The sequence below is a fragment of the Lonchura striata genome, chromosome 24, assembly GCF_046129695.1.
Source record: "Lonchura striata isolate bLonStr1 chromosome 24, bLonStr1.mat, whole genome shotgun sequence".
Taxonomy (NCBI): Eukaryota; Metazoa; Chordata; class Aves; order Passeriformes; family Estrildidae; genus Lonchura; species Lonchura striata.
In genome coordinates, this window is record NC_134626.1 from 7570107 (window position 1) to 7594089 (window position 23983).

General features: G+C 50.1%; 2 protein-coding genes across 2 annotated transcripts in view; one reads left to right on the top strand and one right to left on the bottom strand.

The window, feature by feature from the left end:
* Window positions 1–933: 933 nt before the first annotated feature.
* Window positions 934–13207, bottom strand: LOC110472250 (ATP-dependent RNA helicase DDX19B). The gene is made up of 12 exons (XM_077788212.1): window positions 13093–13207; window positions 12124–12172; window positions 11707–11760; window positions 10704–10839; window positions 8818–8910; window positions 8124–8226; window positions 7086–7200; window positions 6752–6929; window positions 5549–5786; window positions 4383–4545; window positions 3153–3344; window positions 934–2737 (listed from the first exon to the last, which is right to left on the bottom strand). The coding sequence occupies exons 1-12, from the start codon at window positions 13147–13149 to the stop codon at window positions 2676–2678; spliced, it is 1440 nt and encodes a 479-aa protein (XP_077644338.1). The 5' UTR covers window positions 13150–13207; the 3' UTR covers window positions 934–2675.
* Window positions 13208–16487: 3280 nt separating this feature from the next.
* The window catches only part of VWA5B1 (von Willebrand factor A domain containing 5B1), a 28507-nt gene continuing 21011 nt past the window's right edge, over window positions 16488–23983 (top strand). Inside the window, exons 1-3 of the mRNA XM_031506650.2 lie at window positions 16488–16576; window positions 18422–18576; window positions 23610–23780. Coding sequence (XP_031362510.2) covers window positions 23642–23780 — 139 coding nt within the window. The 5' untranslated portion in view covers window positions 16488–16576; window positions 18422–18576; window positions 23610–23641. The remainder of the gene's footprint in view (window positions 16577–18421; window positions 18577–23609; window positions 23781–23983) is intronic.

Below are 23983 nucleotides of genomic sequence, written 5' to 3' on the forward strand. Positions count from 1 at the left end.
ATCACTCAGCAGCAGTCCCAGACACCAAAACACGTGGATGCCTTCAACAGAACCACAAGGTATTTCACTTGGTTTCAGGAAAAGGGACTATTTTCCATGTTTCCTTCAGTGTTAGGTGGTTAATTCCTTATTTCTGCCTGTTGTGTATACTGTGTTACCCCTACATTTCAGAGTGTTCCCATCCTGTGTTAAATAAAACCTTTTAGGCTGAAACTTGAACTTCAAATTATTTACATGAGCTGAAGTTTATCCATCACTCCTGCTCTTAAGAAACCTTTAATTTGATGGCAAATACCTCAGGGGCTGCCCAACTCAGCCTTTGGATGGTCACCTGCCCTCCACACCACCTTCCTGACGTTTCTGTCCGTGTCCTGTGCTCAACACAAGCTTGCAGCCAAGGAGGAAGCACTTCTCATCAGTGCCAAGCTGTGACAGAGCCGGGCACCACCAGGCAGCTGTGAGAGCACGGGGGCTCTGAGCAAGAACAGAACAATCAGACAGTTCACAGTGGGTTTCTCATGCTGCAGGATGTTCCTCCTGATAAAGCTGAGTTTGCTTCTAATCACTTCACCCAGGCTACAGCATCTCCAAAGATGGGCAAAAAACATCAAGTCTTGATCTAGGCAAGCACAGTGCAGGGAAAACACCTTTTTTCTTCCTCAGTTCTCCTTCCCTTCAGAACTGTTCTGGGAAGATTTTAGCAGCAATTGTAAGTTCCAGCACAAGAAGCATGGGGGAAGAACAACATTTATCTGACTTCATTTATTGTGTGGCATCATTTAACAAACTTCTTTTTGGGGATCTTTTAAGAATTTCAGCATTAAAATTCATTCTGTCACAAATACAAAACTTATCAGGACTTTTGACTGAGAATGTCCTTACTGAGGCTTTTAAACACCAACAAAGTTTTGAAGCAAGAAGTCAGCAAAGGGATTGTTCAGTATGTGTTCTTTAATTCCAATTAAAAGTACATTAGAAACAGCACACAGGACCAGCAGCAGCTTCCATGACAATTGAACCCAATACTCTGCTGTCACCAGGTCATTCAACTGTACCAGGAAAGTAGGTGATTAAATCAAGTCTTCCACTCCACACGCAAGCACTCACTCACCTGCCACTTTAAATAGGATTCCAACAGAATAAAAATAGATACACCCCAGAATACAAAAAGTTTAATTTTAAGCTGTTTTTTTTTTCTTCACTAAAGCCTTTATACAAATTGATAAAAGGGTGCACAATTTCCTAAAATTTTAGGTACATTTTAAATGAGCCTTTTTTTACTTGGTAAAAGGATCCATATTCCTGTCTTTGAACAGAATATGATGGCCAAAATTGCAAAGAAAACACTTCAGTTTAAATTTACAGTTTATACATTTGTCTTGACATGATTCCCATGCTGAGTAGCAGGCCCATGGCTGCTCACGCACGTCCCATTTCCCCCCAACAAAGAGCTGTGCACCCTAAGTCCTGGTTCAGGAGCCTCCTTCTCCTGGAGACTGGGCTGGGGGAACAGCCCCCAGTGTCCAGCTGTGTGCACAAGAGTGGTCCCAACACACAGGAGGCGTCAACACTCCAGGAGCTGTGAATCCTTCCTTCTCCATGGAACACCCCGGGGCAGGGACCAACAACCTATTTTACACTATGGAGCACCTCCCACCTGCAATTTGGCTGAGCAATGTAACTCAGACTCTGCTACCGAAACGTACTGCAACAGGTGAATTTGGTGTTCTAAGGGTACATTGTTTTGGTCAATCCAGGCTATCTTTTAATCCTGTACCTGATGGGTGAAGCTCAACAGCTCTGTACATTACCCGTGCTGAGCTTCACAGCACGGTGTATTTAATCACAGGGTGAATTTCATTCACAGAGGTGAATTTAATCAGGCAATCCATTAGTACAGTTCCCTTCATACTGCCCCTCCCACCCCACCCACCCACACCACAGCCAGGTTAAACACTTGGGATGAACTCCTGTAGCGTCACCACCACCCATGTCACGGAGAGCGGCCATCCCAAAAATTCCAGGACAAAGGAAAAGAAAATACTGCCCAGCAAAGCGACACGGCACCTATGTTTGCGAGTAGGAGCTACTGGAGACATCCTCAGAACAATTTATGTAGGGAAAAGCAGGGCAAATCCATCAGAAAGCCAGAAATGAGTCTTAAAGAGCTCAGGGGAGAGCCAAAGAGAACGACATCCTAGTTTGTACAAGTATTTAGCCAAAAACCAGCTGCCTTGTTTGGGGTTTTTAGGTTTTCTTTTTTTTTTTTTCCTTTCCTTGTGTCCATTATGTATTCAGCTGTTGAATTTAAACTGATCAGGTTAATGCTGCACATTATTCCAATTGAAGACAATCATGGGGTTTTTTTCTTTTACAATTTTAGATAATTCCCTATTGCCTCTCTTTTGGCAAGTGTATTTCTCAGAATTCCAAAGATCATCCAATTTTAAGGCTAAACTAAGAAATGTTAAAAGCTTCTGTAAACATTTCCTCTTCCTCCCCATAGTTGCACAATTTGAAGTCCAACTGCAATTTTGAAAATGAGGTAATTTTTGTGTACTCATATCTTGGAGTCCTGTTCAGGACGAGCTGAGAGGCTGTGCCAATCCAAACGCTGATCCAATTGTAGTGGGAGAGCTTCCACAGCAGGGCACATACCAGTTCCAGCAGCTATTTCAGTTATTAATCTTCTCAATTTCATCCAAGTCATCAGTATCCAATTTATTTATCTTTTTGTCTGGGAAAGAACATAAATAGGTCAGATTTTGTAACACTGAGCAGAGAAGGGAACTACTCTCCTCAGCTGGACCTGAGTTCTGGTTTATCAGGGAATGTTCAGTCAAAATAAAAATTAAAACTGTTTCCTTTTATCAAAGACCCATCTGGGTACTGCAGTGTTACCCACCACCTCTGGAAAATCCTGGATATTCAAGGACTATGCAGGCAGACAGCAAACACAGCTTGATTTATTCTGCTCCTGTCACAGGCAGCAGGTCACAATCCCAAGTGATGCTACACCAAACACTCCTGCTGGGCTCCTCTGCCACCCATTTAAGGCTCAACAAACACCCTTAGACCTGCTCAGCATCCAACAAGTCAAATTCTGCAGTGATTCAACAGTTTAGAGAAAGGAGAAAGCAGAGGGTACGTACTGAAATGTTCCTGGATTCTGTTGAGAATGTTCATGCTGTGCTTGCTGTCCACCATGTTAATGGCCAGCCCTCGCTTGCCAAAGCGGCCGGTGCGGCCGATGCGGTGCAGGTAGGTCTCGTTGTCTGGGTTTCCATCCTTATCCACAGGCAAGTCAAAATTGATAACAACGGAGACCTGCTCTACATCAATCCCTGACAAAAAGAAAGCATTGGGTTACACAACTTCACTTAAATCTTTCTGGAGCAGGAACAATACTCACCCTCTGAAATGGAGCTTTTCCACAAAATCCTCACAGAGTGGAAATAAAATCTATCGAGCTCTTAGGGCAGAGAGTCCCCACTGAAACAGCCGAAGGCACTTAAATATTTTGGAAATTCTACCAGCACTTAAATATTTCAGAAACTCTCTCCTTCCCTGCAAATCTTTAAAGACCACTTGTTTTTTTCCAAGTACGATCCTGTCTTAACTGTTCTGGGATGTCAAATTACACCATGAATTCCTACTGGGATAGTGAACTGGATTTCACTATTTTTCAGTTTTACTTGGGCACACATTCACTGCAAACCCTGAATGTCAGCAGCACAAGGCAGGCTTGGTGCCAGACTCTCACAGGATGGACTTTTTCATCTCAAGCAGCAGGAAGCCAACAAGCAATCCCATGTTTACCCACAGGCACACAGTGTAAGGACACCAATTACTCCCAGCTGGAACACCTGAGGATGTAAATTCTTCCTGTGAAGAATGGGAAGTGTTATCTAAGGAAGTGTTGCTTTCAGTGCTGCCCTCCCTGTGATGCCTCTTCAGGCTACCTACAATCAGAGGCCAGACAAAATAAAGGGAATAAAACGTGGGTGTAGTTACTGAAGGGCCTTCAGGTACATTTTGGGCAGACAAACTCCCCCAGGGGCTACACCAGTAGCCAGTTTTTACTTTAAAGTTTGGTTTGTTTGCATATTGGGGGTTAATCCTTCTGTTACAGCTTCAGGTAATGAAGTAATTTACCCCAAGTTTGCTCCCCCAGCTCCCTTTTGTTTAATTTCCCGGGGCCTGAGGCAGTGAGATGTCCTTGACTGCCAGGCCTGGAGGGGAATTGTTGTGTGTGCCCAAAATGGGAGAGCAGCAGCGGAGTTTGGAGCTCTGCACTAAAGAACGGCAGGATTACAAATAGATGAAAAATATGAAAGCCAAAATCCTAGGGCATCACCTGGCCCCATTCCTCCACATCCTACCTCTGGCACAGACGTTTGTGGTCACCAGCACCTTCTCCTTGCCCTCCCGAAAGCGCTCGATCACGGCAGCTCTCTGCTCCACCATCATCTCCCCGCTGAGCAAGGCCACCTGGTGGCCCTCCCGGGACAGCTCCGCCGCCAGCCACCCCGCCGTCTTCCGAGTCTGCAACACACAGCCAGCCCCACGTCACGAGGGGGCTTTAATGCTGGGAAGAACAACAAACCTCTCTGGGGCCCACTGGAAGCTCTGTGGCTGCTCAGTTTTTGTCTCCCTTACAAACTGGATCAGAAGGAGGACAATACACCTCAGGCACCACAGGAGCCCCTGATTAATAAGACATGTTTTCTTTGTGCTCTGCTCCTTGGATTTCACTCTGCTTGAGACTGACACTACATGTGTACACTGAAAACTCATGAAACTTGTCACAAAACCACAACTACTCAGCTTGGAAAATGGCAGAGTCAGACCTGAATGTAGTTGTGAAATCCCACAGAGGCTCTGCACAGCCTTGAATTAAACAGTTTTCTGAGCTCCAATTATGTCTTGAGACAGCCTAAAAGCAAACTGCTGTAGTGGATTCCAAACACTTTCATCCTGTCTGAGCTCACTTTGCCTGGCTGTTCTGTGCTGTCAGCACTGATTTTTCCCTAAAAATTATCATGGTGGCTTTCAGAAAAAGAAAACCAAGTCTCAGTATGATTCACAGTGAGATCTCACAGGTGTATCCTCAATTACCTGAGGGAAATGAAGTCCCAGGGGCAGCCCTGTATCAGCTAGAGAAGCAAAAGACTTCTCAATCCCTCATTATGCCCTATCTTCATCCATTTTCCAACCCCACTTTTTTTTTTTTTTTTTTTTTTTCCCCAGCAGTTCAAAGTTTTTGAAAAATGTGCATTGCTCTGATCTTTGCTTCAGAGGACTTAAGGGGTAACAGTGACTGTTCAGGAATAAAAAAGTCCAGTGCTGTCTCCTGGATGGACAAACCCAGGGAATCAAACCAGCCATCGCTAACGTGGCTTTCAGGATTTCACTCAAAGAGGAGCCAGAGAAGCCAGAAAGGGCAATTTTGTTCTCAGCTCCTTTCTGGAAACCATGTCTGGCTTGGTTTTAGCACCTGCAGGCTCTGAGGGGGTCGCTAGGACTAACATTCCCTGGAAGCACTCACATGGCAGAAGATCATGGCCTGGGCGATGGTGATGGCGCCGTAGATGTTACAGAGAGCCCGGAACTTCTCATCTCTGTTATTGCACAGAACATAATACTGCTTGATGGTGTCCAGGGTCTCCTCCTCACGCTTCAGTTTGATAATGTTTGGGTCAGGAACAACTTTTTGAGCAAACTTCCACACAGAATCCTCAAAAGTGGCTGAAAACAGGAGCATCTGGCAGTCCCTGGGCAGCATTCTGAAAGAGAGAGAGAAATAGGGAGGGTTCCCACACAACACTATGATCTCCTGATATCCTGATGGAATTCAAGCTACAGGCAAAGAAAAGCCATAATGCTGGAACCAGTTATTTCCGTGGCTGGAAAGTCTTCAACCAATCTTACTCACCCATGATCACTCCCTCACGGACCGCAGGCATCCAGACTTATCTTCTTAAAATGGAATAAACCCTGCTCGAGGGACAGGATTTTTATTGTGTAAGGTGGCCAAGAAGGCCAACAACATCCTGGTCTCTATCAGGAATAGTGTGGCCAGCAGGAGCAGGGAGGTCATTCATCCCATGTACTTGGCACAGGGCTGCACCCTGAGCACCGTGTCTGGTTCTGGCCCCTCAGTTTGGGAAGGACGTTGAGATGTTTGAGCATGTCCAGAGAAGGGCAACAAGGCTGGTGAGGGGCTTGGAACACAAGCCCTGTGAGGAATGTCTGAGGGAGCTGGGGCTGTTTAGCCTGGAGAAAGGGAGACTCAGGGGTGACCTTATCACTCTCTACAATTCCCTGCAAGGTGGTTGTGGTCAGGTAGGGGTTGGTCTCTTTCTCCAAACAGCAACTGACAGAAAGAAAGGACACAGTCTCAAGCTGCGTCAAGGGAAATATAGGTTGCATAGTAGGAAAAAGTTTTTTATGGAAAGCGTGATCAAGTACTGGAACTGGAGTTACCATCTCTGGATGTGTTTAAAAAAAGACTGGACATGGCACTTGGTGCCATGGTTTAGTTGAGGTGTTAAGGCATGGCTTGGACTCAATGATCTTGTAGATCTGTTCCAACCTGGCGATTCTGTGAAATGAAACTGCTTGTCAACCCCTGCCACTGTGCCTCTATGAACCCCCTGGACTAAAGCCAAGCTGTCATTTCAATCCTGTTGCTTCACTGGTGAGGACACCGGTCCTGACTGCAGCCCCACTGTCCTGTGTCCCTCCATACCTCTGAATGCGGATGCTCTGGTCCTGGTGGCCCTGGGTGGCGATCATCACATCTGCCTCATCCAACACGAACACCTTGATCTTCTTGGGATCGATGAACTTCAGTTTGGAACACCAGTCCAGCACGGTGCCAGGTGTGCCGATTACAATCTGCTCTGAGATCTTCTGCCCTCTCTCCACTGCCGAGACAGAAGGAAGGGCTGCTCTAGGGGGGCTGTGCAGACAGGGAAATGTTTTGGCCCTCTCTGACCAAGCTATTTCACCATCTGCCTGCTCTGGTGCACCTGAGGAGCATCACTCCCTCATTCCTGTTTGTGGCGTTTCCCCTTACTCACGTTTGTTGCCTCGGACAGCATATGCAAGTTTCAGCTCCGGGTAGAAGCTTCCCATCTGCTCAATCACTTTTCCTGTTTGAAGTGCCAGCTCGTATGTTGGGGAAAGGCACAAACACTGGAGGAACAGAAGGATAATGAGTGAGGTGATTAACATCCAAGGCAACACTATCACACCTACTTTTTAAAATCCTTGCTGAAGTTTTCTTCAAGATGAACATGCAAGTGGCTGAACAGTTTCTCAACCATCCCATGAGGAAATCTGATTTTAAAAGTCCCTCTCCAGGCATTGTCTGCTCTGTTGTCACAGTTACGTTCTTTTCTACCCCAAACCCACTTACCCCCTTCAGCCTGCACTATTTCTCTAAGTCCTCTCAGAAAGATTTAACTCCTCACATGTGGGAAATGGATTTGTAGAAAATTCTCAAAGTTTGATAGAAGATTCACATAGTATACATTTGTATGCAAACTTTGAGGTAAGAAATGTTGACTTAAAAATGTTATAAAATAGGAAAAATGTTGAGAGAAATGGAACTATTAACAAGTTTTAAAAATTACTTTATAAATAAGACTAGATATTTAGGAGAAATAAAACTACGGAAGATATATTGTAGTAAGACTTATGAGGAGTAATTTGAGATGATTAGTTTTAAGGTAATTGTAGTATGGTGTAATAAAAGTAGATAAGCTAATAAATGTTGATAACATTTTGTAATTAAGAAATAGTTAGCTTCTGATTGTGACAGCATGAATTATAACATCTGTAATATCTCACCCTTCACACACTCACAGAACAATGGCATCCTGTGTGCTGCACAGGAAGGACCGACAGGAACAAGCTTTGAGCAAAATCCACATCTTTTGCACTGAAGGCATTTTGATAAATCCCCAAACCTCCATCCCCTTCAAGCAGTTCAAAGAACTGTCACCATGGCTCCATCAAGCCATGGATTTACATCTGAAGGCCTCCCAGCAGCTCAGCTCTTCACTAGATGGCACTACACCGCCAGGGTGAAACACGCCCACATCCCCAGACTTTACCTGTGGATACTTGTTCCCAGGCTCAACCCTGCTGAGCATGGCCAGGACGAAGGCAGCGGTCTTGCCAGTACCGGACTGCGACTGCGCGATCAGGTTCTGCGGGCTGGGGGCACAGCAGGCACAGCTCAGAGCGTGGAGCACCATGGTGGCATCTGAATCCTGTCACATTTACCCCTGCTCTGGATCCATGGCCAGCCTGACCAGCTACGCCCCATGGGGCAGGAATTACTTCCTGCCCAACACTCCCCTTCAGCATTTCTCAGTTACGGAGATTTGGAAGGAGAACTGTGGTTATCTCTCAGTAATTTTCCATCTCACACATCTTCCCCAGTGTCCCAGTACCTCACATGTTCCAGCTCAGGGTTGTGGAGAAGAAAATCAGCACCTAAGCTACTCGTACCCACTCAGGATTTCTGAGCCATTTCCTATTATTTCTTCCCAAATGAATGAGGAAAATGGCAATGACCTCCCAAACCCCACAGCATCACATGCTCAGTACCAGCCCTAGGAAAAAGACAAATCCATGGCTGCTGTCACATAGTTAATAACCACAGCAACACTGTGACACAGGAACCCTTTCTCCACTCCCTGACAGTTTCCCCATCACCCTCCTCCCATCCAAAACTCAGGAGCAGCACATTGAACCTTTCAAATCCTTCTATTCTGGTAGAGAGTAGGAAGAAGGTGTACATACGGTTCAGCAAGCATCATGGGCAGGGCATTCTCTTGGATCTTAGATGGTCTGTTGAAGCCCATGGCATAGACTCCTTGCAGGAGCTGTGGTTTCCTGAAAAGAAAAAATTTTTATCGTGACCTATTTAAATCCATTTAGTTTTCATTTGTGTAGAAAAATGTGAGAAAAACCCTCAAGAAGACATCCTAGAGCTGTCCCTGTTACAATCCCACCTGTGAAACAACTATGGTCAGCATCTGGAACCATGAAGGACAGCAGGAAGTCTGGACAGGAAGTTTTCCAAAAACTCCTGGATTTAAAAAGTCACCCTACCTGTTCCAGCTCGAGGGCAAAACCTGTGTCTAACCTGTGCTTTTTCCAAAGCAGCTTTTCAGACAATGCAGGAACCACAGAGCACAAAAATCCTGTCTTTCAGGCCAGTCCCATTTCCTCAGCCATGCCTAATCTTTGTGCCAAAATGATCACTCCTTGATGACTCAAACGTGGGACAAAGTGTGAGGAACAGGACGACGGGATCATGAGATCCTTGCAAGGACTTCAGAAGTGGTGTGGATTCTGTAATTCAGCTGAGCGGTGCTGGCTCAGGTAAATGACTGATAATCAGCTCAGTTTGCTGTGACTACACCTTGTGATCCCTGGCTGCAAGCCAGCCCTCACACCCAGAACTGCGTGGTGACACTGCTGGCCAGCAAACTGATCTGCTGCTTTCTCTCAAGGGAGCTTTCTACTCTCAGCAGACACTTGTGTAGACAAGGAGACCCCAGAACAACCTAAATCTGGGTTATGGTGCTGGAAATTCTCAGCTGATGGCCCCCAAGTGCTGCCTGGATGCTGTGAGTGCTCTCAGAAGGGCTCTCCTTTCAAAGCACGTTACAGGTCTCCTGCCCACACTTCCCACTGCAGTAACTTCCCATTCAGCACAACATGCTTTTGCCAAAATCCTGTATTACTTTCCAACGATGGCTGGAACAAAAGCTCTTTGAAAACGTAACCTTGTTCTGCTCCAAGCAAGGACAGACAAAGCCCAACTCTGCACCAGTTACCAAGGATACCCCAAGTCGTAACAAAATGAAGACTCAATTAGGCTGGCTGTCCCTGTCATTAACTCCCTGGGATTGTTTGCCTTTTGAAACACAGGAATGAATTAGTCTAACAGGCACTGCAGGACCGCAGCTTCTTTTTGTAGACATTCAACCACAAACACTAAAAAGCAAAACATCCTGGCATTTAATGGGGAGAAGGCTCTTTAGCTCCTGTTTTCCTGTGGAGCTTGTAGAGCAACAAACCTGAGATCAGTGCAAGCACGACAATCCCAACAGGACGCACTCTTCAGCATATTAATACATATATCCATCAACCTTGCCTTAAACACAGTTATCATCCCTTGAAAGCTGCACAGGTAGAAGTTTTCAATGGGAAGGAAGTCAGAAAATACTGGTCTCTCCAGTACATAAATCCAGTATTGCTGGAAAAGATAAGCTATTCCCTCTGTTTTTCACTGCTGTTGTTTCGGATGAAAACCCCCACCAGGCACCCAGATAAACCAACTCTCCTTGCATTTAAATAATAAAAATGATACACTCACTTGTTAATGACATGTTGGCAGTAACCTGAAACACAAACCCATGTGCTTTTAAGGGGTATCTCCTATGCCACCAGGGAATTTTTTAGGACATGAGGAAAGACTCCAGCTACCTGATGGGCTCCAAACTCACATCTGCTCTGGCAGTTATAACAAAACTGCTCTCTCCCCCTGAGTTTAAAAATAAGGCTCCCCATGACAAACTGAAAAATCCAGTTATAAGGGAGGCTATTTAATATATCTGATCCCAGGATTTAAGAGCTCCATGCAGAGAAGCCTCTGGCTCATCCCAGCAGGTACTTACAGGCGCAGCTCCTCGAAAGACTTGACAGAGTAGAGGGGTGATGTGGGGTCCCTCTGCAGCACCTCCACTTGATTTGTGGTGTCAACCAGGTTACTGCGGATCAGCTTGTTCAGTAAGGACTGGGCAGCTCTGTCCTCTGGGAAAGGAGGTGGAAAACATAAATCCATCAGTCACAGCCTGTTCCAGGTCTTGCTCACACTGAACTCCTGAGCCACTTAAAAGGGACAAAATCCCTCCAAATACTGAAATTGTTCATTAGAGTGTAATGGCTTGAAGAGCCCAAATCTCTTGGATGAGACATCGAGAGACCCCAGAGACTGCCCCATTTAATACCCAGGGAGACAAATCAAATGAGCTTTATTCTGAGGGGGACTTTAACAGATCCAGATCTCTGCTTATTAAGATTATTTTAGCTTGGCATCTACTTGGGACAGGGTAAGGCCTCCTCAACCCTCACTCTGACATGTGGGCAGACACCTCCTAAGGTTTTATTTTTAAGGAAGGTTTGAGGATAAATGGTAGTTTTAAAGATATCAGAGCTGAAACACAAGGGCTGAGGATAAGGGAGATCCAAACGAGGTTAAACTGCTGCACTTTGGGGTTTTGCTACTAAATCTGTTTCCTAAAACCACCCTCTGAAAGAATGTGAGCCTTTACCCACCTCTGAGCAGCCACTGCATAAACGCAACTTGTTGGTTGCTACAGCAATCCCAGCTCCAGGTTATCCAACTGCTCCTGTATCCAGTCCTGCCTTGAGGATACTGCTATCCCCTTATTTCTCTCCACTCTAATCCAGGAGTCTCCCAAGTTATTACAGGACACAATGCCTTTAAAAGTGTTATGGAGGAAGGACATGTCTTACAATTAAGTCCTTGGGGCCGGATACAAGATCAGCGGTCCTGAGACATAAGGCAGACTTACTTTAAGTATATATTCAATCAACATAATGATAATTAAATGAAATTAATTGCCTTGCCAAAGCTTTTTTCAGGAAGGCACTTACCCTTCTCCTCATCCTCCGTCTTCTCCACATTGTCATCTGCCTTGACAACGGCACCTGAATTGGAACAGTTACGGGGGCACGGGTGAGCTCAGGCCTCAGGAGCAGCCCACACCCCCAGAGCTTTGGAATATCCTTGGAAAAGCTACAAACCAGCTCATTCCCCTGAGGAAAACTGCCCTGCTGCACTGCTGTGCAGAAAAAACCCAAACATCAGCTCCAAGTGCAGTTTAGCAACCACACCATTGGATTTTGCTCACACAACTCCCTGAGACACCAAAATATTTAGTCCGTGCTGCTGCCTAATCTCAGCTCTTCTGGCATCTCATGATTTATCAGGAATTTACTTTGGCAGTGCTCTGAACCCCCACAGGGAAACATTCCCCCCTTTCCGAGCCCATCTGAGCAGCTGGAACTCACCATTGGCATCTGGTTTGGTTTTTTCATCCTTCAGGTGTAAAGTGCTCAACTAGAAATGAGGAAAAACACAAAATCAGAGAAATTCAAATATAGCTCCCTATATTCTAATTCCAGCCAGGAAAACCCAAGCTTTGGATTTATCAAGTGTTGCACAAACTCTGCTCAACTGGAAGGGATGAAGATACAAGAGGAACTTGATTTCAAGAGTTTTAATACTACTATTTCTAAGCAGAAGTTTTAGCAGACACACAAGTTTTTTTAAGCTGTAATGACAACACAGGGAAGGGGTTGTTTTCCGTCTGTAGCTTCCACTCCCTAATAGCTCCGCTGATGGAAAATGGGAGAAAATCAGCATTCCAGGATGGAAACAGGAACCATGCACTGTCCTGGCTGGCACAAGCTGCCCCAGGATGAGTTTATTTCACCACCTGAGATGTGCAGGGACAGCTGCTCCGAGGGTCTTCCCCACGTCCTCACTGAGTGTTATGTGCTCAAGCACAGAAAAAATAGAAAACATTTTTTCTGAGGTACAAGGTTACGTCTTTTCATCTTAAAAACATGAGAAAAGTAGGGATTTTTTGGATGCTGGAAGGCAAAGCTGAGGTTGGGTAAGTGCCTGAAGCGGTGCAGTGTCTAGATGGAGGGTGAGGGGGACCGCAGGGACGTCTTTGCCCTCTGGATACGCAAAAAAATGGATGAAAGCGAAGAAATTTTTAAAAATAATGGCAAGTAAATAAACAAATAAAGAAATTAAAACTGGAGGTTTGCTTCTAAAGGAAGAGCCCAAGCCCAGGGACAATCGGATACCCTAGGCCCTCCCTGCCCCCATGGCAGAAAATGGGGCGAAAAAGGATTTCTGCCACCGCTGCTCAATGTGAGGAGGCGGCGGGGCCGCGCGGCCCGGGGACCCCGCACCGCCGGGCCGGGCCGGGCCATGGCGAGCCCCCGTGAGCCCCGGCGCGCACTCACCGACTCGGCCGCCGCCTCCTGCTCGTCCACGGCCAGGGCCCAGGAGTCGGTGGCCATGGCCGGCCCGGGGTGGCCGCAGCAGCCGCGATGGCGCCGGGCGGGAGCGGCGCCTGCGCGCCGGCCCCGCCCGGCCCCGCCCGGCCCCGCGAGCCGCGGCCGCGCACGGGCGTTCCGGGCACCGCGCGTTCCGGGCGGCGCGGAGAGGGCGTGGGTGAGGGCTGGCAGCGGGCTGTGAGTGAGGAGAGAGTGACCCTGTGGGGCTGTGAGCTCTGAGTGGGGAGAGAGTGACCCTGTGGGGCTGTGAGCCCTGAGCCCTGTGGGGCTGTGATCCCTGTGGGGCTGTGAGCTCTGTGAGGCTGTGAGCTCTGTGGGGCTGTGATCCCTGTGGGGCTGTGAGCCCTGAGCCCTGTGGGGCTGTGATCCCTGTGGGGCTGTGAGCTCTGTGGGGCTGTGAGCCCTGTGCAGTGTGGGGCTGTGAGCTCTGTGAGGCTGTGAGCCCTGTGGGGCTGTGATCCCTGTGGGGCTGTGAGCTCTGTGGGGCTGTGAGCTCTGTGGGGCTGTGAGCCCTGTGGGGCTGTGAGCCCTGTGGGGCTGTGAGCCCTGTGGGGCTGTGAGCCCTGTGCAGTGTGGGGCTGTGAGCTCTGTGCAGTGTGGGGCTGTGAGCCCTGTGGGGCTGTGAGCCCTGTGGGGCTGTGAGCTCTGTGGGGCTGTGAGCCCTGTGGGGCTGTGAGCCCGTGTGCTGTGGGGCTGTGAGCTCTGTGGGGCTGTGAGCTCTGTGCAGTGTGGGGCTGTGAGCTCTGTGGGGCTGTGAGCTCTGTGGGGCTGTGAGCCCTGTGGGGCTGTGAGCCCTGTGCAGAGTGGGGCTGTGAGCCCTGTGGGGCTGTGAGCCCTGTGCAGAGTGGGGCTGTGAGCTCTGTGCAGTGTGGGGCTGTGAGCTCTGTGGGGCTGTGAGCTCTGTGGGGCTGTGAGCTCTGTGCAGTGTGGGGCTGTGAGCCCTGTGGGGCTGTGAGCTCTGTGAGGCTGTGAGCTCTGTGGGGCTGTGATCCCTGTGGGGCTGTGAGCCCTGTGCAGTGTGGGGCTGTGAGCTCTGTGGGGCTGTGAGCCCTGTGGGGCTGTGATCCCTGTGGGGCTGTGAGCCCTGTGGGGCTGTGAGCTCTGTGCAGTGTGGGGCTGTGAGCCCTGTGGGGCTGTGAGCCCGTGTGCTGTGGGGCTGGGCGGTCAGGTCCCCTGTATGTTGAGGGACACTGTGGTCAGGGGCCGGGTGCCCCGGACGCTGTGGGGCTGAGATCAGGACCCCGGTATGATCTGGGCTCAGCCTGTGTCTCACACGATGTGGGGCTCTGTCCCGGGCCATCCCTGGGGGTCAGGCCCTCCATGTGGGGTGGGGCCGGGGCTGTGCCCTGTCTAGTTTGGGGCTGGGGGTCAGGCCCTGCTGTGCCATCTGGTGCGAGGCTGCAGCTTCTGTTTCCCATGGAATGGATCCCTTGGGAGCCAGGGCTGGGGGACAATCACACAGACACTGTGACATTTGCGAGGGAACTGCAGCTCCATCTCTGGAGCAGGGATGGAGGTGAAAACAAGGTAGAAGAATGAGTCATGGAGGTCTAGAAGTGACAGGAGCTGCAAGAGTAATTTCTGTCCTGTCTCCTGCTGTAGGGCAGGAGCCAGCTTAGACCTGGTATCAAACCTGTTCTTTAAAGGTCCTGGAATAAAGAGGAGTAAAAGGGAAAGTAGAAATGAAAGAAGTGTGGGAAGAGCCTGTGGGATTTCCTCGCTGGGCTGCTATTCCCTTCCTTGAGCCTTGTTTGACAGTGCAGCTCTCAAGGGCAGTCTGAATTTGTGTTTTTATTCCATGCAGCAGAACCAGTAAAATGGCCAAGCCTGCAGGTATCAGCCACAGGTTCCCAAACCAAGGATTATTTCCCTGACTCAGTATTCCCCCTCCCCTTTAATTAAGACACTTAATTTGTTCTCACAGCCTAAAACTTCCAACTTCCACAACATTTTCTCATCGGTGGAGATGAGATAGAGGTCGGTACAGTTGTTATTTCCTTCTGTGCTGAGAAATCTTATCCCAGGCAGTGCTGGACCCTTCACTGTTGCACTTCACACCAACCATAGTTGTTTTTTTCCTTAAAACTAAACCCTGTTATTATCAAATATTATCATCTAATGCTTTTCCATCTAATTCAGTTTCCTGCATGGAGGTGGTAGCCCCATGTCCCTCAATCTGTGGGGATTCCTCCCCAGCCCTACACGTGAACTTTGGGGTCTGGAAGTTTTATTTGTGGAGGTGACATGGCATTTTTTTTCCATGGCAACAGGAGGATGCTGAACACTGGAGCTGAATGCAAGAAGATTTTCAATGGGAAGAGAACAGGCAACCAAAGGCAACTCTGAGACATTAATTAGTTAATTAGGGTAAAAATAAAGATGAATGTGGGAAATCCCAGAGATTGACAGGCTCATGCTTCCAACTAAATGTTTTCTTGCAGACACACCTTCTATAAACACATTTAATTTGTCTTAGTCCCATTTTGGAGAGGGGAAAACAGTGGTGCTGAGAAGAAGATAACTGTGATCAGGCAACACTGGCTGGGGGCAGATCCTTCCAACACCTCCTTTCTGCTCCTTGACCTTGGCTGCAGTCATTCCTTGGGATTTTCAGGGCTGTGCAGCCTGTCAGTGAGGTGTGACTGTGGTGGGTGTTTCTCTGTTCTGTCCATGAGGAAGGAGTTTTCTCCTCAGTCTGTGGAGCAAGGATGGGCTCCTGGAGGTATGGGTTTCCTGTGGGTTCCATGCAGGGTTGATTTTGCTGGAGACTCTGCTGTCATATAATTGCATATTTATTAATTTAAACATGAGATAAATATTCAGATTAGTTTAAATAAATGCTTAATTCTCCTTACCGGCAGACTTTGGCTGTGCTGGAATGAGAGATCTCACAATGGTGGAGGTTGGATGGTGGAATTCCATTGAAATTATCTCTGGTCCTTACACCCCAAACAGGTCAGAGTATTCCTTGCCCACACACAAACCTGCTGCAAGGAGGAAGCAGAAAAGAAGGAAGTGGAGGAGGAGGAGGAGGAGGCAGTCCCTGCCCAGCCCTGTCATTAATCATCACAGTCTCCCTACAGGGTGATTATTTGTTTCTTCAAGCATTCCAAGCTGAGGAAAATGGTATTTACATACAGAGCACACATGGAGATAATGGGAAGTGCTCATTGCTGTCCATCCAGCACGAGATTTGGTTTAGTATTTGGTTTTTTCTGGTTTGGGTTGTTTTTTTTTGGGTTTTTTTTTCCCAGTTTTGAGCCCATCTGAATCTCCCAGCTCAAGAGCACCACACTTGCACACTTGAGTGAGCTGGATAATGAGTCTGGAAAGCCTGTCCTGTGCTTGGCCAGTCCCAGAATCCACCCAGGCATGAACCTGGAAATATCCCTCTGTGGTGGTCAGAGATGCTGCTGTTGCCTGGCCCCAGGTGGGTAAAGACACAAGCTTCAAGATGGCACTTAGGTGACCTCAAATGCTACTTTTAGCTTGTCCCCGTCCCAATTTTGCCTCATTTATACCCATTTTTACCCATCCCCTCTCTCATTTATACCCATCCCATTCCCCACTGCTGCTCCCTGGGAGGGGCTGACCCTCACTGATGGTGGGGTGTCCTAGGCAAAGCCAACCTGGAGAAGATGAGGAGGAGCAAACACCAGCTGGAGACCCCTCGTGAGCTGTTCTGGGCAGCACTTTTGATCACCTCATTGATAACTGTGGTGATGCAGCTTCAGCATCAGCACTAAATATTAATTGCACCCAAAACAACTCCATGTGTGTCTTCCTGAAGTCTCACACTTGCCTCATCCACCATGTCAGATGCTGCTTTATCTTCTAAACAAATACCCTGCTGCTACCCCATTTGTTGGTTTGAATCCCAGGATTTCTCCTGGCATATGTTATTTTCTTCCCAGAAGTCACAAGCTGTGGTAAACAAACATTTACAGACCTGGGTTTTTCCATGGCTGACTTATTTGTCTGGCAAGAACCATAAATTCTGGAGGTTCAGGGCTGAAGTCAGCCCTGGGAGCTGGGCTTAGGAAAAAATTCTTGAACAGGAATTTGTTTGTGGAATTTCTTGCCGTTTCCTCTGAAACACATTGTTCTTGAGGAAGAGGATGGGTCATTAGGGGTGCCACACATCTGGTCATCCTGATCCTGAGGCGTGGATGTGCCCTCGGAGGCCAGGGGAGAAAGAGGAGCTTTACCCTCGGTATGCTCTGACCCAGGCGCAGTGTCCAGCTCTGCTTTGGGACAATGTCCAAGTCTGTGTCCCCCTCCAGCTGCCTCAGTTTCCCCTTTCTACAAGTTGTTTTTCCTGGGTTTAAGTGTAAGTTGCTCAGGGCAGGGACTGCATCCCACCAGGGACATCCCTCAGTGACAGCATCGCTCCTGTGGGGAGGGTCCTTCTAGATCCCCATGGGTGGGGGCTGTGGTTGAGGGGCTTTGGGTGTTCCTGGGGAGGAGAGGGGGCATGAGCTGAGGTGGGAATGGGGGCAACAGCAAGGGTGGAAGAGAGATCCAGCTCAGGGCTGCAGAGGAGGCCAGTGAGCGGTGATGCATCCTGGTTTTGGGGGGCTTTATGGTGCTTTCCTTCCTTTGAAAGAGAAAGGGGATGACAAAGGTGAATGCGGTGGGTTCTTCCCCTCCCGGCAACTGCTGCAGAAAATCCCGGCGAGACAAATCGCGGGGATGGGTAAGGGGAGTTTGCAGCCTCTTTTTTTTCCACCAGCCTGCCCAGCTCGGGGGCGTCTCATCCGCCCGGATGGGCTTCGCCCCTCGCCCGTTCCCTCCCCTGCAGCCCCCGGGCTCAGGAGGGGAGCGAGGGGAGGGGGAAGCGCCAGGGTGTTCGAGGGGATTGTCATGGTTACCTCCCTGGCAAAACAAATGGCTCCACTGGGTGATGGTGATGGTCACCCAGACAGCTCCGGACACTTTGAGTCAGCGGTGGGGGGCGAGAGACCCACCCTGGGCATCCAGAAGCCCCCCATCCCAGGGGAGCCAGACACCCTCCCGGCTCCGGGCAGAGCCTCCCCGCCCGGGCACATGTTGCTGCAGCCGGTTCGGTAAGACCCTTCCTCGCCCCCCCGGGACCCCCGGACTCCCCGGTTTCCCCCAGCCCCGCTGCCCGCTGGGGAGGGTCGGGGAGGTGAAGCCACCGGTTGCTGAGGTGGCTGGTGGTGCAGCGCTCCCCCACCCCAAGCTCCGGCGCTTGCTCCTCTCCCTCTCCCTCCCTTTCCCTCTCTCCTCATCTCCCTCTCTCCCTGTCTTCCAGAGACAGCGCTCCGCCGCCGTGCCTGTCGCCTTCGGGATTCCTCCTGCCCCTCCTGTCCTCCCCAGCCCAGCCGCAGAGGGGCTGGAAGAGTGGGTGAAGTTGCTCCAACCCCCCCATCCCCTTCTTCCTTCTCCTCCTCCTCTCTCCCAGGAAAGGTAAGAAAAGCAGTGGCTACTCTCCAGTTGCTCCTGCACCTTTTTAGCTCCGCAGGGGTGGGTGTGAGGGGTGTGTGTGTGTGTCACCTCCCAAGGCTGTGCACAATCCCAGCACAAAGCCGCTCACTGAAGAAATCCCTGTCATAATATTTGTGCAGGCACAAGCCCACACTTTGCAAGCTGCTGCTTCCCAGCCTAGCTTTTTCCCAGCTGGATGGTGAGTCCCAGAACATCCCATCCCTCCCCAAAAATTGTACAGACATTAGTAGTGACTGTGTCCATCTCTGTGCAGGGATGGATGCGGGGCTGATGGACTGTTGCTGACATGGGCAACCAAGTGGGATTACCCATCTGTGGACACACTGTTTGGGGAAGGAGGAGTGACCTCGGCAGGGTGAGGGGGGCTGATACCCCCTGGTAAGGGTGAAAACACTGAGCCCTGGCTGGACTCCACCACACTGGCTGGGGCAGGACAGGGATGGATGGAGAAGGGCTGGGCTGCTCCTGGGGGCCCTGTGTGTCTCCTTGGATTTGGATGCACCCCGAGCAGGAAGCAGACTGTCTGGCATGTTTAGCCCAGCTGAGGAATGTCTGGGCCAACAGGCATAAAACCCCCACCTCTGGCTCAGCCCAGGGATCTTCCCCCCAACTGTGAGCCTGGCGAGGTTGGGGTTAACTAACCCCTGTGTCACAAATGTGTGATTAACAGCTCTGGGGAGGTGCTTGGGTCATGAATCTGTGAGACCTGTGAGGTCTGTGAGACCCAACTCTGTGGCCAGGCTGATGGTCCAAGACACTTGCCAGGGTTAAGGCTGACAGTCCCCAAAATCTGTCTCTGCCAGGGCTGTCAGTCATGTGTCAGCCTGGCACTATGTCACCTCAGAAAGGGGGACCTGGTTGCTTCCAGTGGGCTCTGGCAGGAGTAGTTGCTTCCCAACCTTTCCCCAGTTTCCATATCAGAGGCCTCAGGGTGTCCTTGGGGCCAGCAATCCTTGTCATTGCTGTGGCAGTGGGGGGCCCCTGTGGTCATCCTTTGGGGGCCTGCAGTGGCTGTTTTCCTGGTTTTCCACTAAGTGGGATATTCTGCTTGCAGTTTGAGGCAAGGGGAGGCTGGAGATGGGAGAGCAGTTCCTGTAGCTTTTGCTGAGAGTATCTCATAGGTCTGCCATGGTGGATCCATGGCTCTTCCAGATAGGACAGTGCTATGGGTGCTCGTTCAAACCCATTTCCTCCTATTCCTAGAGATATTCTGGGGGTTGATCCCAGTTGCCTGGCCAGGTTTGAGCCTTGTGCTTTGGGAGAAAGCAGCTGGAGGGCTCCTGATGTCTTAGTCATGACCTGCAGTAATGTGGGTCAGGGTAAAGTCAGGTGTCCCTCAGCAGCTCCCTGAGCCTTGCAGCCCCTGAAAACCAGGGAGAATTCCCGAGGGTGACTCTACTTGAGAGCCCTGAAAGTTTGGGAAGTGCAAGGTTTCTCCTGTCTTGAGTTTGCAAACAGGGGCGAGTTTGTTTCCCCATGGAGATGGCCCGGGAATGCTGATGGGAGGCTGTGGTGCAACAGGCATCCTTGGCCAGCTCTGCCCACCGGTACATCTCCACAGGACACTCCGGCTGTCGTCATCCCGGCGAGCCACTGGATGTCAGTGTTGATTGAGACAGACGACGTGGAAGGAATATTTTGCCCAGCTGCAAAAAAACAGGCGTCCTCTGAGCAGTGGGGATGTGCCCCAGGTCTAGCTCGGACCTGGAGGCAAGGTCTCCAAGGGAACCCGTTTGTGGCCGGTCAGGGGTTACAGCAGGGCGGGACAGTGATTCAGCTGCTCAAAAATGCATCTGACGAAAGGTGTGACACCAGGGCTGGGCTTCACACGGCAGTCTTCCTGTCCTGGGGGGCAGGAGCAGCTGAGCTGCCCCTGATTTCTGCCCTTCAGGCAGCAGGGCTGAGTGGAGCTGTGTCGGGTTTTATCCCAGCTCCTGCTTTGACTCTCCTTATCCTGTTGTCAGCCACGGATGCCACAGATCCTGTGGTGTGGTACAGCTGGGACCCCAACCCACTCCTGGGAGTCGGGCCCTGCCAGAAGCCAGGCTGTGTGCTCACGGTTTTGCTCTATTTTCCTTTTCAATGGATGAAAATACACCTCAGAGGAGCATTGCTCTGCCCCTGTCTTTACTCCATGTGCTCAGACAGATTTTTGAGGGCATGTCAGCACTTACAGACACAGACGGACGCCCAGGAAGCTCCAAGCAGTGCTTCAGGCACCACCCCCATTTTTCAGGCACATAAACACCTTTAACCATCCCATAAAATCCAGCCCCAACCTCTCTGGAGTGCTGGGACAGACACCTGCAGCCCTGTGCAGGGCCTGGAGCCTGTGCTCCGGCTCGCAGCCCTGCGCTCCCTGCACGTCACGGGGATGTCGCAGCAGCATCAACGCCTTCCCCATCAGTCGGGCACAGGGTTTGGCTGAGGGTATTGCCTGGAGTGGGATGATCACAGTTCCATGTCTCACTCCCCTCTGTGGCCAGGAAGAGCAGTGGGTTGTCATGGAAAGGATGCTTACAAAGGAAGGGGGGGAACAAAGATTGATCCAGTAGCAGCCTGGTGCGCCAGCTCCAGAGCGCAGCTGGCCAAGGGACAGTGTCTGTCCCCAGCTCTGAGGTGCTCCCTAGTTGATGGGATTACAGGTGTATTTTGAGGGCTGAAGGTAATTACAGGTGTATTTTGAGGGCTGAAGGTATTTCAGTGTTTTCCCTTTTTCCTGGGATGCCAGGTGCAGTGTGAGGTCAAGGAGCACCTGGCCAGGTCTGTGGGATGGCCCCACACCTGCTCTGTGTGGGAGGCAGGACACATTTGGTGGCAGCAAGGGGACAGCTGAACTTTGGGTGTGTCTAGGAGTACCCTGTGCAGCATTAAGCTGTTGGTAATTTTTTTGGGATGCAGGGTCCTGCCAGGTCCCATCCTGAGAATTCAGGCTCTGTGGCCTGAATGAAGACTGAGTGCACATCCCAGAGCAGCAAAAGCAGGAGCAGGTGAGGGGCCAATGCTGAGTTCCTGCACAGGGGAGAGATTCCAGCCTTCCTGCTGCTCCACCTCACTCCAGCCTTTCCGCTGCTCTCGCTTTCCGTGCTGCAGTCACTTGATGGCGTTGGTGACACAAGCTGTGTGGAGCAGCCCCATGGCTCTGCTGGCAGCATCCCCTTTTCCCCTTTCAAAGGTTTTTTGCCGGGAAGAGCCCTCTGAGCCCTCCCTGTCCTTGTGGGGCCGATTTTTTGGCTGGCACAGCAGTGTGGGCTGGTGCCAGGCTCCTCTGAGGCATCTCAGAGCTGCAGGAGAGGTGCAGCTTTCCTGTCTGGATTAAATGGGACATGGCACAGGGCTCTGCATCTCCGCAAGGATCCTTTAGTCCTTGTCCTGGCCCAGGTGATGCAGAAATCCCTGCTGGCAGAGTGATTCCCATGGGAGCTATGTCCCTAATCTTCCATGGGCGCAGGAGATGTGAGGGGCTTGGATCTCACCCATGGGTCTGTACTGAGTCCCCAGTTCCAAGCTGAAGTCACGCTCCTGGAGTCCAAATTCACCCCTCTGGCAGTCCTGTAATGAATTCCTGTTGTGCCAAGCTGATAGAAAGCTTCTTCCTGTTTTTATCTCTTCCCTAAGGTAAAATCATTCTCCCTCCTTCCTCCCTCACCTGGCATTTAATCACTTCCCAATACCTTGATGCCACATATTGAAGTGAGGAGAGCTCCATTATCTCTCCCTGTAGCAGGTGAACTCTTACCAGCTCCTGACTTCCCCAGCCCAGTTGGCATGGCTTGGAGCATCCCCTGGCTCAGGTGGGACCCCCATTCATCTCCTGACTGTGGGGGCTGCATCCTCATGGATGCATCCCCAACCTTCCTGGGCAGCTCCTGGCATGAGCAGCATTTGTGCTGGAAGGAGGGGTGGATTAAATCGGGAATTTAAGGTTTTTGGCCGGGATTCAGGGGCGTGCCTTGGGATTACTGCCCTCCATCATCATCTTCACTGCTGTTTCCTGTGCTCAGTTTCCCTGGCTGCTCTTCCCCGTACTGGACAACCCTTCTTGCTCTCCCTGTCTCTCCCTTTTTTCTTTATGAGCGCCATTTTCCCGCCTGAGCACTCATCCAGCTCGTGGCCTTGATGTCTTCTGTGGCATTTGCATATAAAGGTGGGTTTTAATAACGCAGGAATGAGAAACTGATGTATTTCAGTGCTGGGCCTCGTAAATCACTGCATAAAGCATTGCAGAGCCAGCCAGGGAGAACTGCTGCCTAGCAACTTCTCCTGGTTCCCTGAGGGATCAGGATGGGGCCCTAAAATCCACCTGAAAAGTCTCCTTTAAGACCCTGAGGCCTGGGGGAGAGGAGCTGAAATGGAAGAAAACCTGCTTAGGGAAAAGAGTTGGAATGTAATTGGCATAAGGAATCACTTTGCATCTGAATGTGTCGGCTGAGCACAGGGAGGGATGAGTCAGCCTGTGCAGGAAGGATCTGGAGATGCAGGACAGCAGAGCAATGACACCTCCCTGTAATCAGCAAGGATGAGGATGGGCAAGGGCATGGGAGGGCAGGAGCATGTATGGCTCTGCCTGCCTACTCTTCCTTCCCCAGGAGAAAGGAAAACTCTCATGATCATAGTCTTATCCTGGAGCAAGTTGTTGGTTTGGAGGATAATGAGGAGAAAGAGGGACGGAAAAAGATGTTAACTTGTTCTGCTCAGACTCAGCATTGTGGGAGGTGGGGACTATGGACCTCCAGGGCTGTCTGTCCCCAGCCAGGGAGGTTTCATCTGAACCTCCTCCCTTTTGCTAATGGGGATTTGGAGCAAGAGTTTGCTTTGTGTCTTCCCAGCGGGGTCTTGCTCCATGCCCATCACTGCAGTCATCAAACCCAGGTCTCACCCTGTCCCAGGTCACTCACCTTTCTGTCCTCAGGGCTTCAGAATGAGGTGGCAGAGCCATGCAAACATTTTGGTCACTCGGGGCTCCACATCCATTCTCACCTTTCTCTTTCCAGCTCCCCAGCATCACCCAGAGACCTCGAGGAAGATGCCAGGGCTGATTAACTGGGTGACCCTCTCCCGGCTGCCCCTCATTGCATCCGAGGTGACATCCTGTGTCAGTGGCTATGCCTTTGGGATGACAGCTCTGCTCACCTACCACAACCCAGATCCCCAGGCTTTGGAAGGCAAGTTTTAAGGAGTGAAGCTTGGAATGGAAACTTTAACATGGCAGTGCTGGGTTTCTGTGCATGCCTTCAACCTTTAGATGCTGGTAGGAAGCACAACCAAATGTATTGTGTCCAAGTCTACAATTTTTAGGTGTGAAAAATCCCACAAGTGGGATTTTTTTCCCACTTGGGAAGTGCCAAGAGGGACCTGGCTGGTGGGT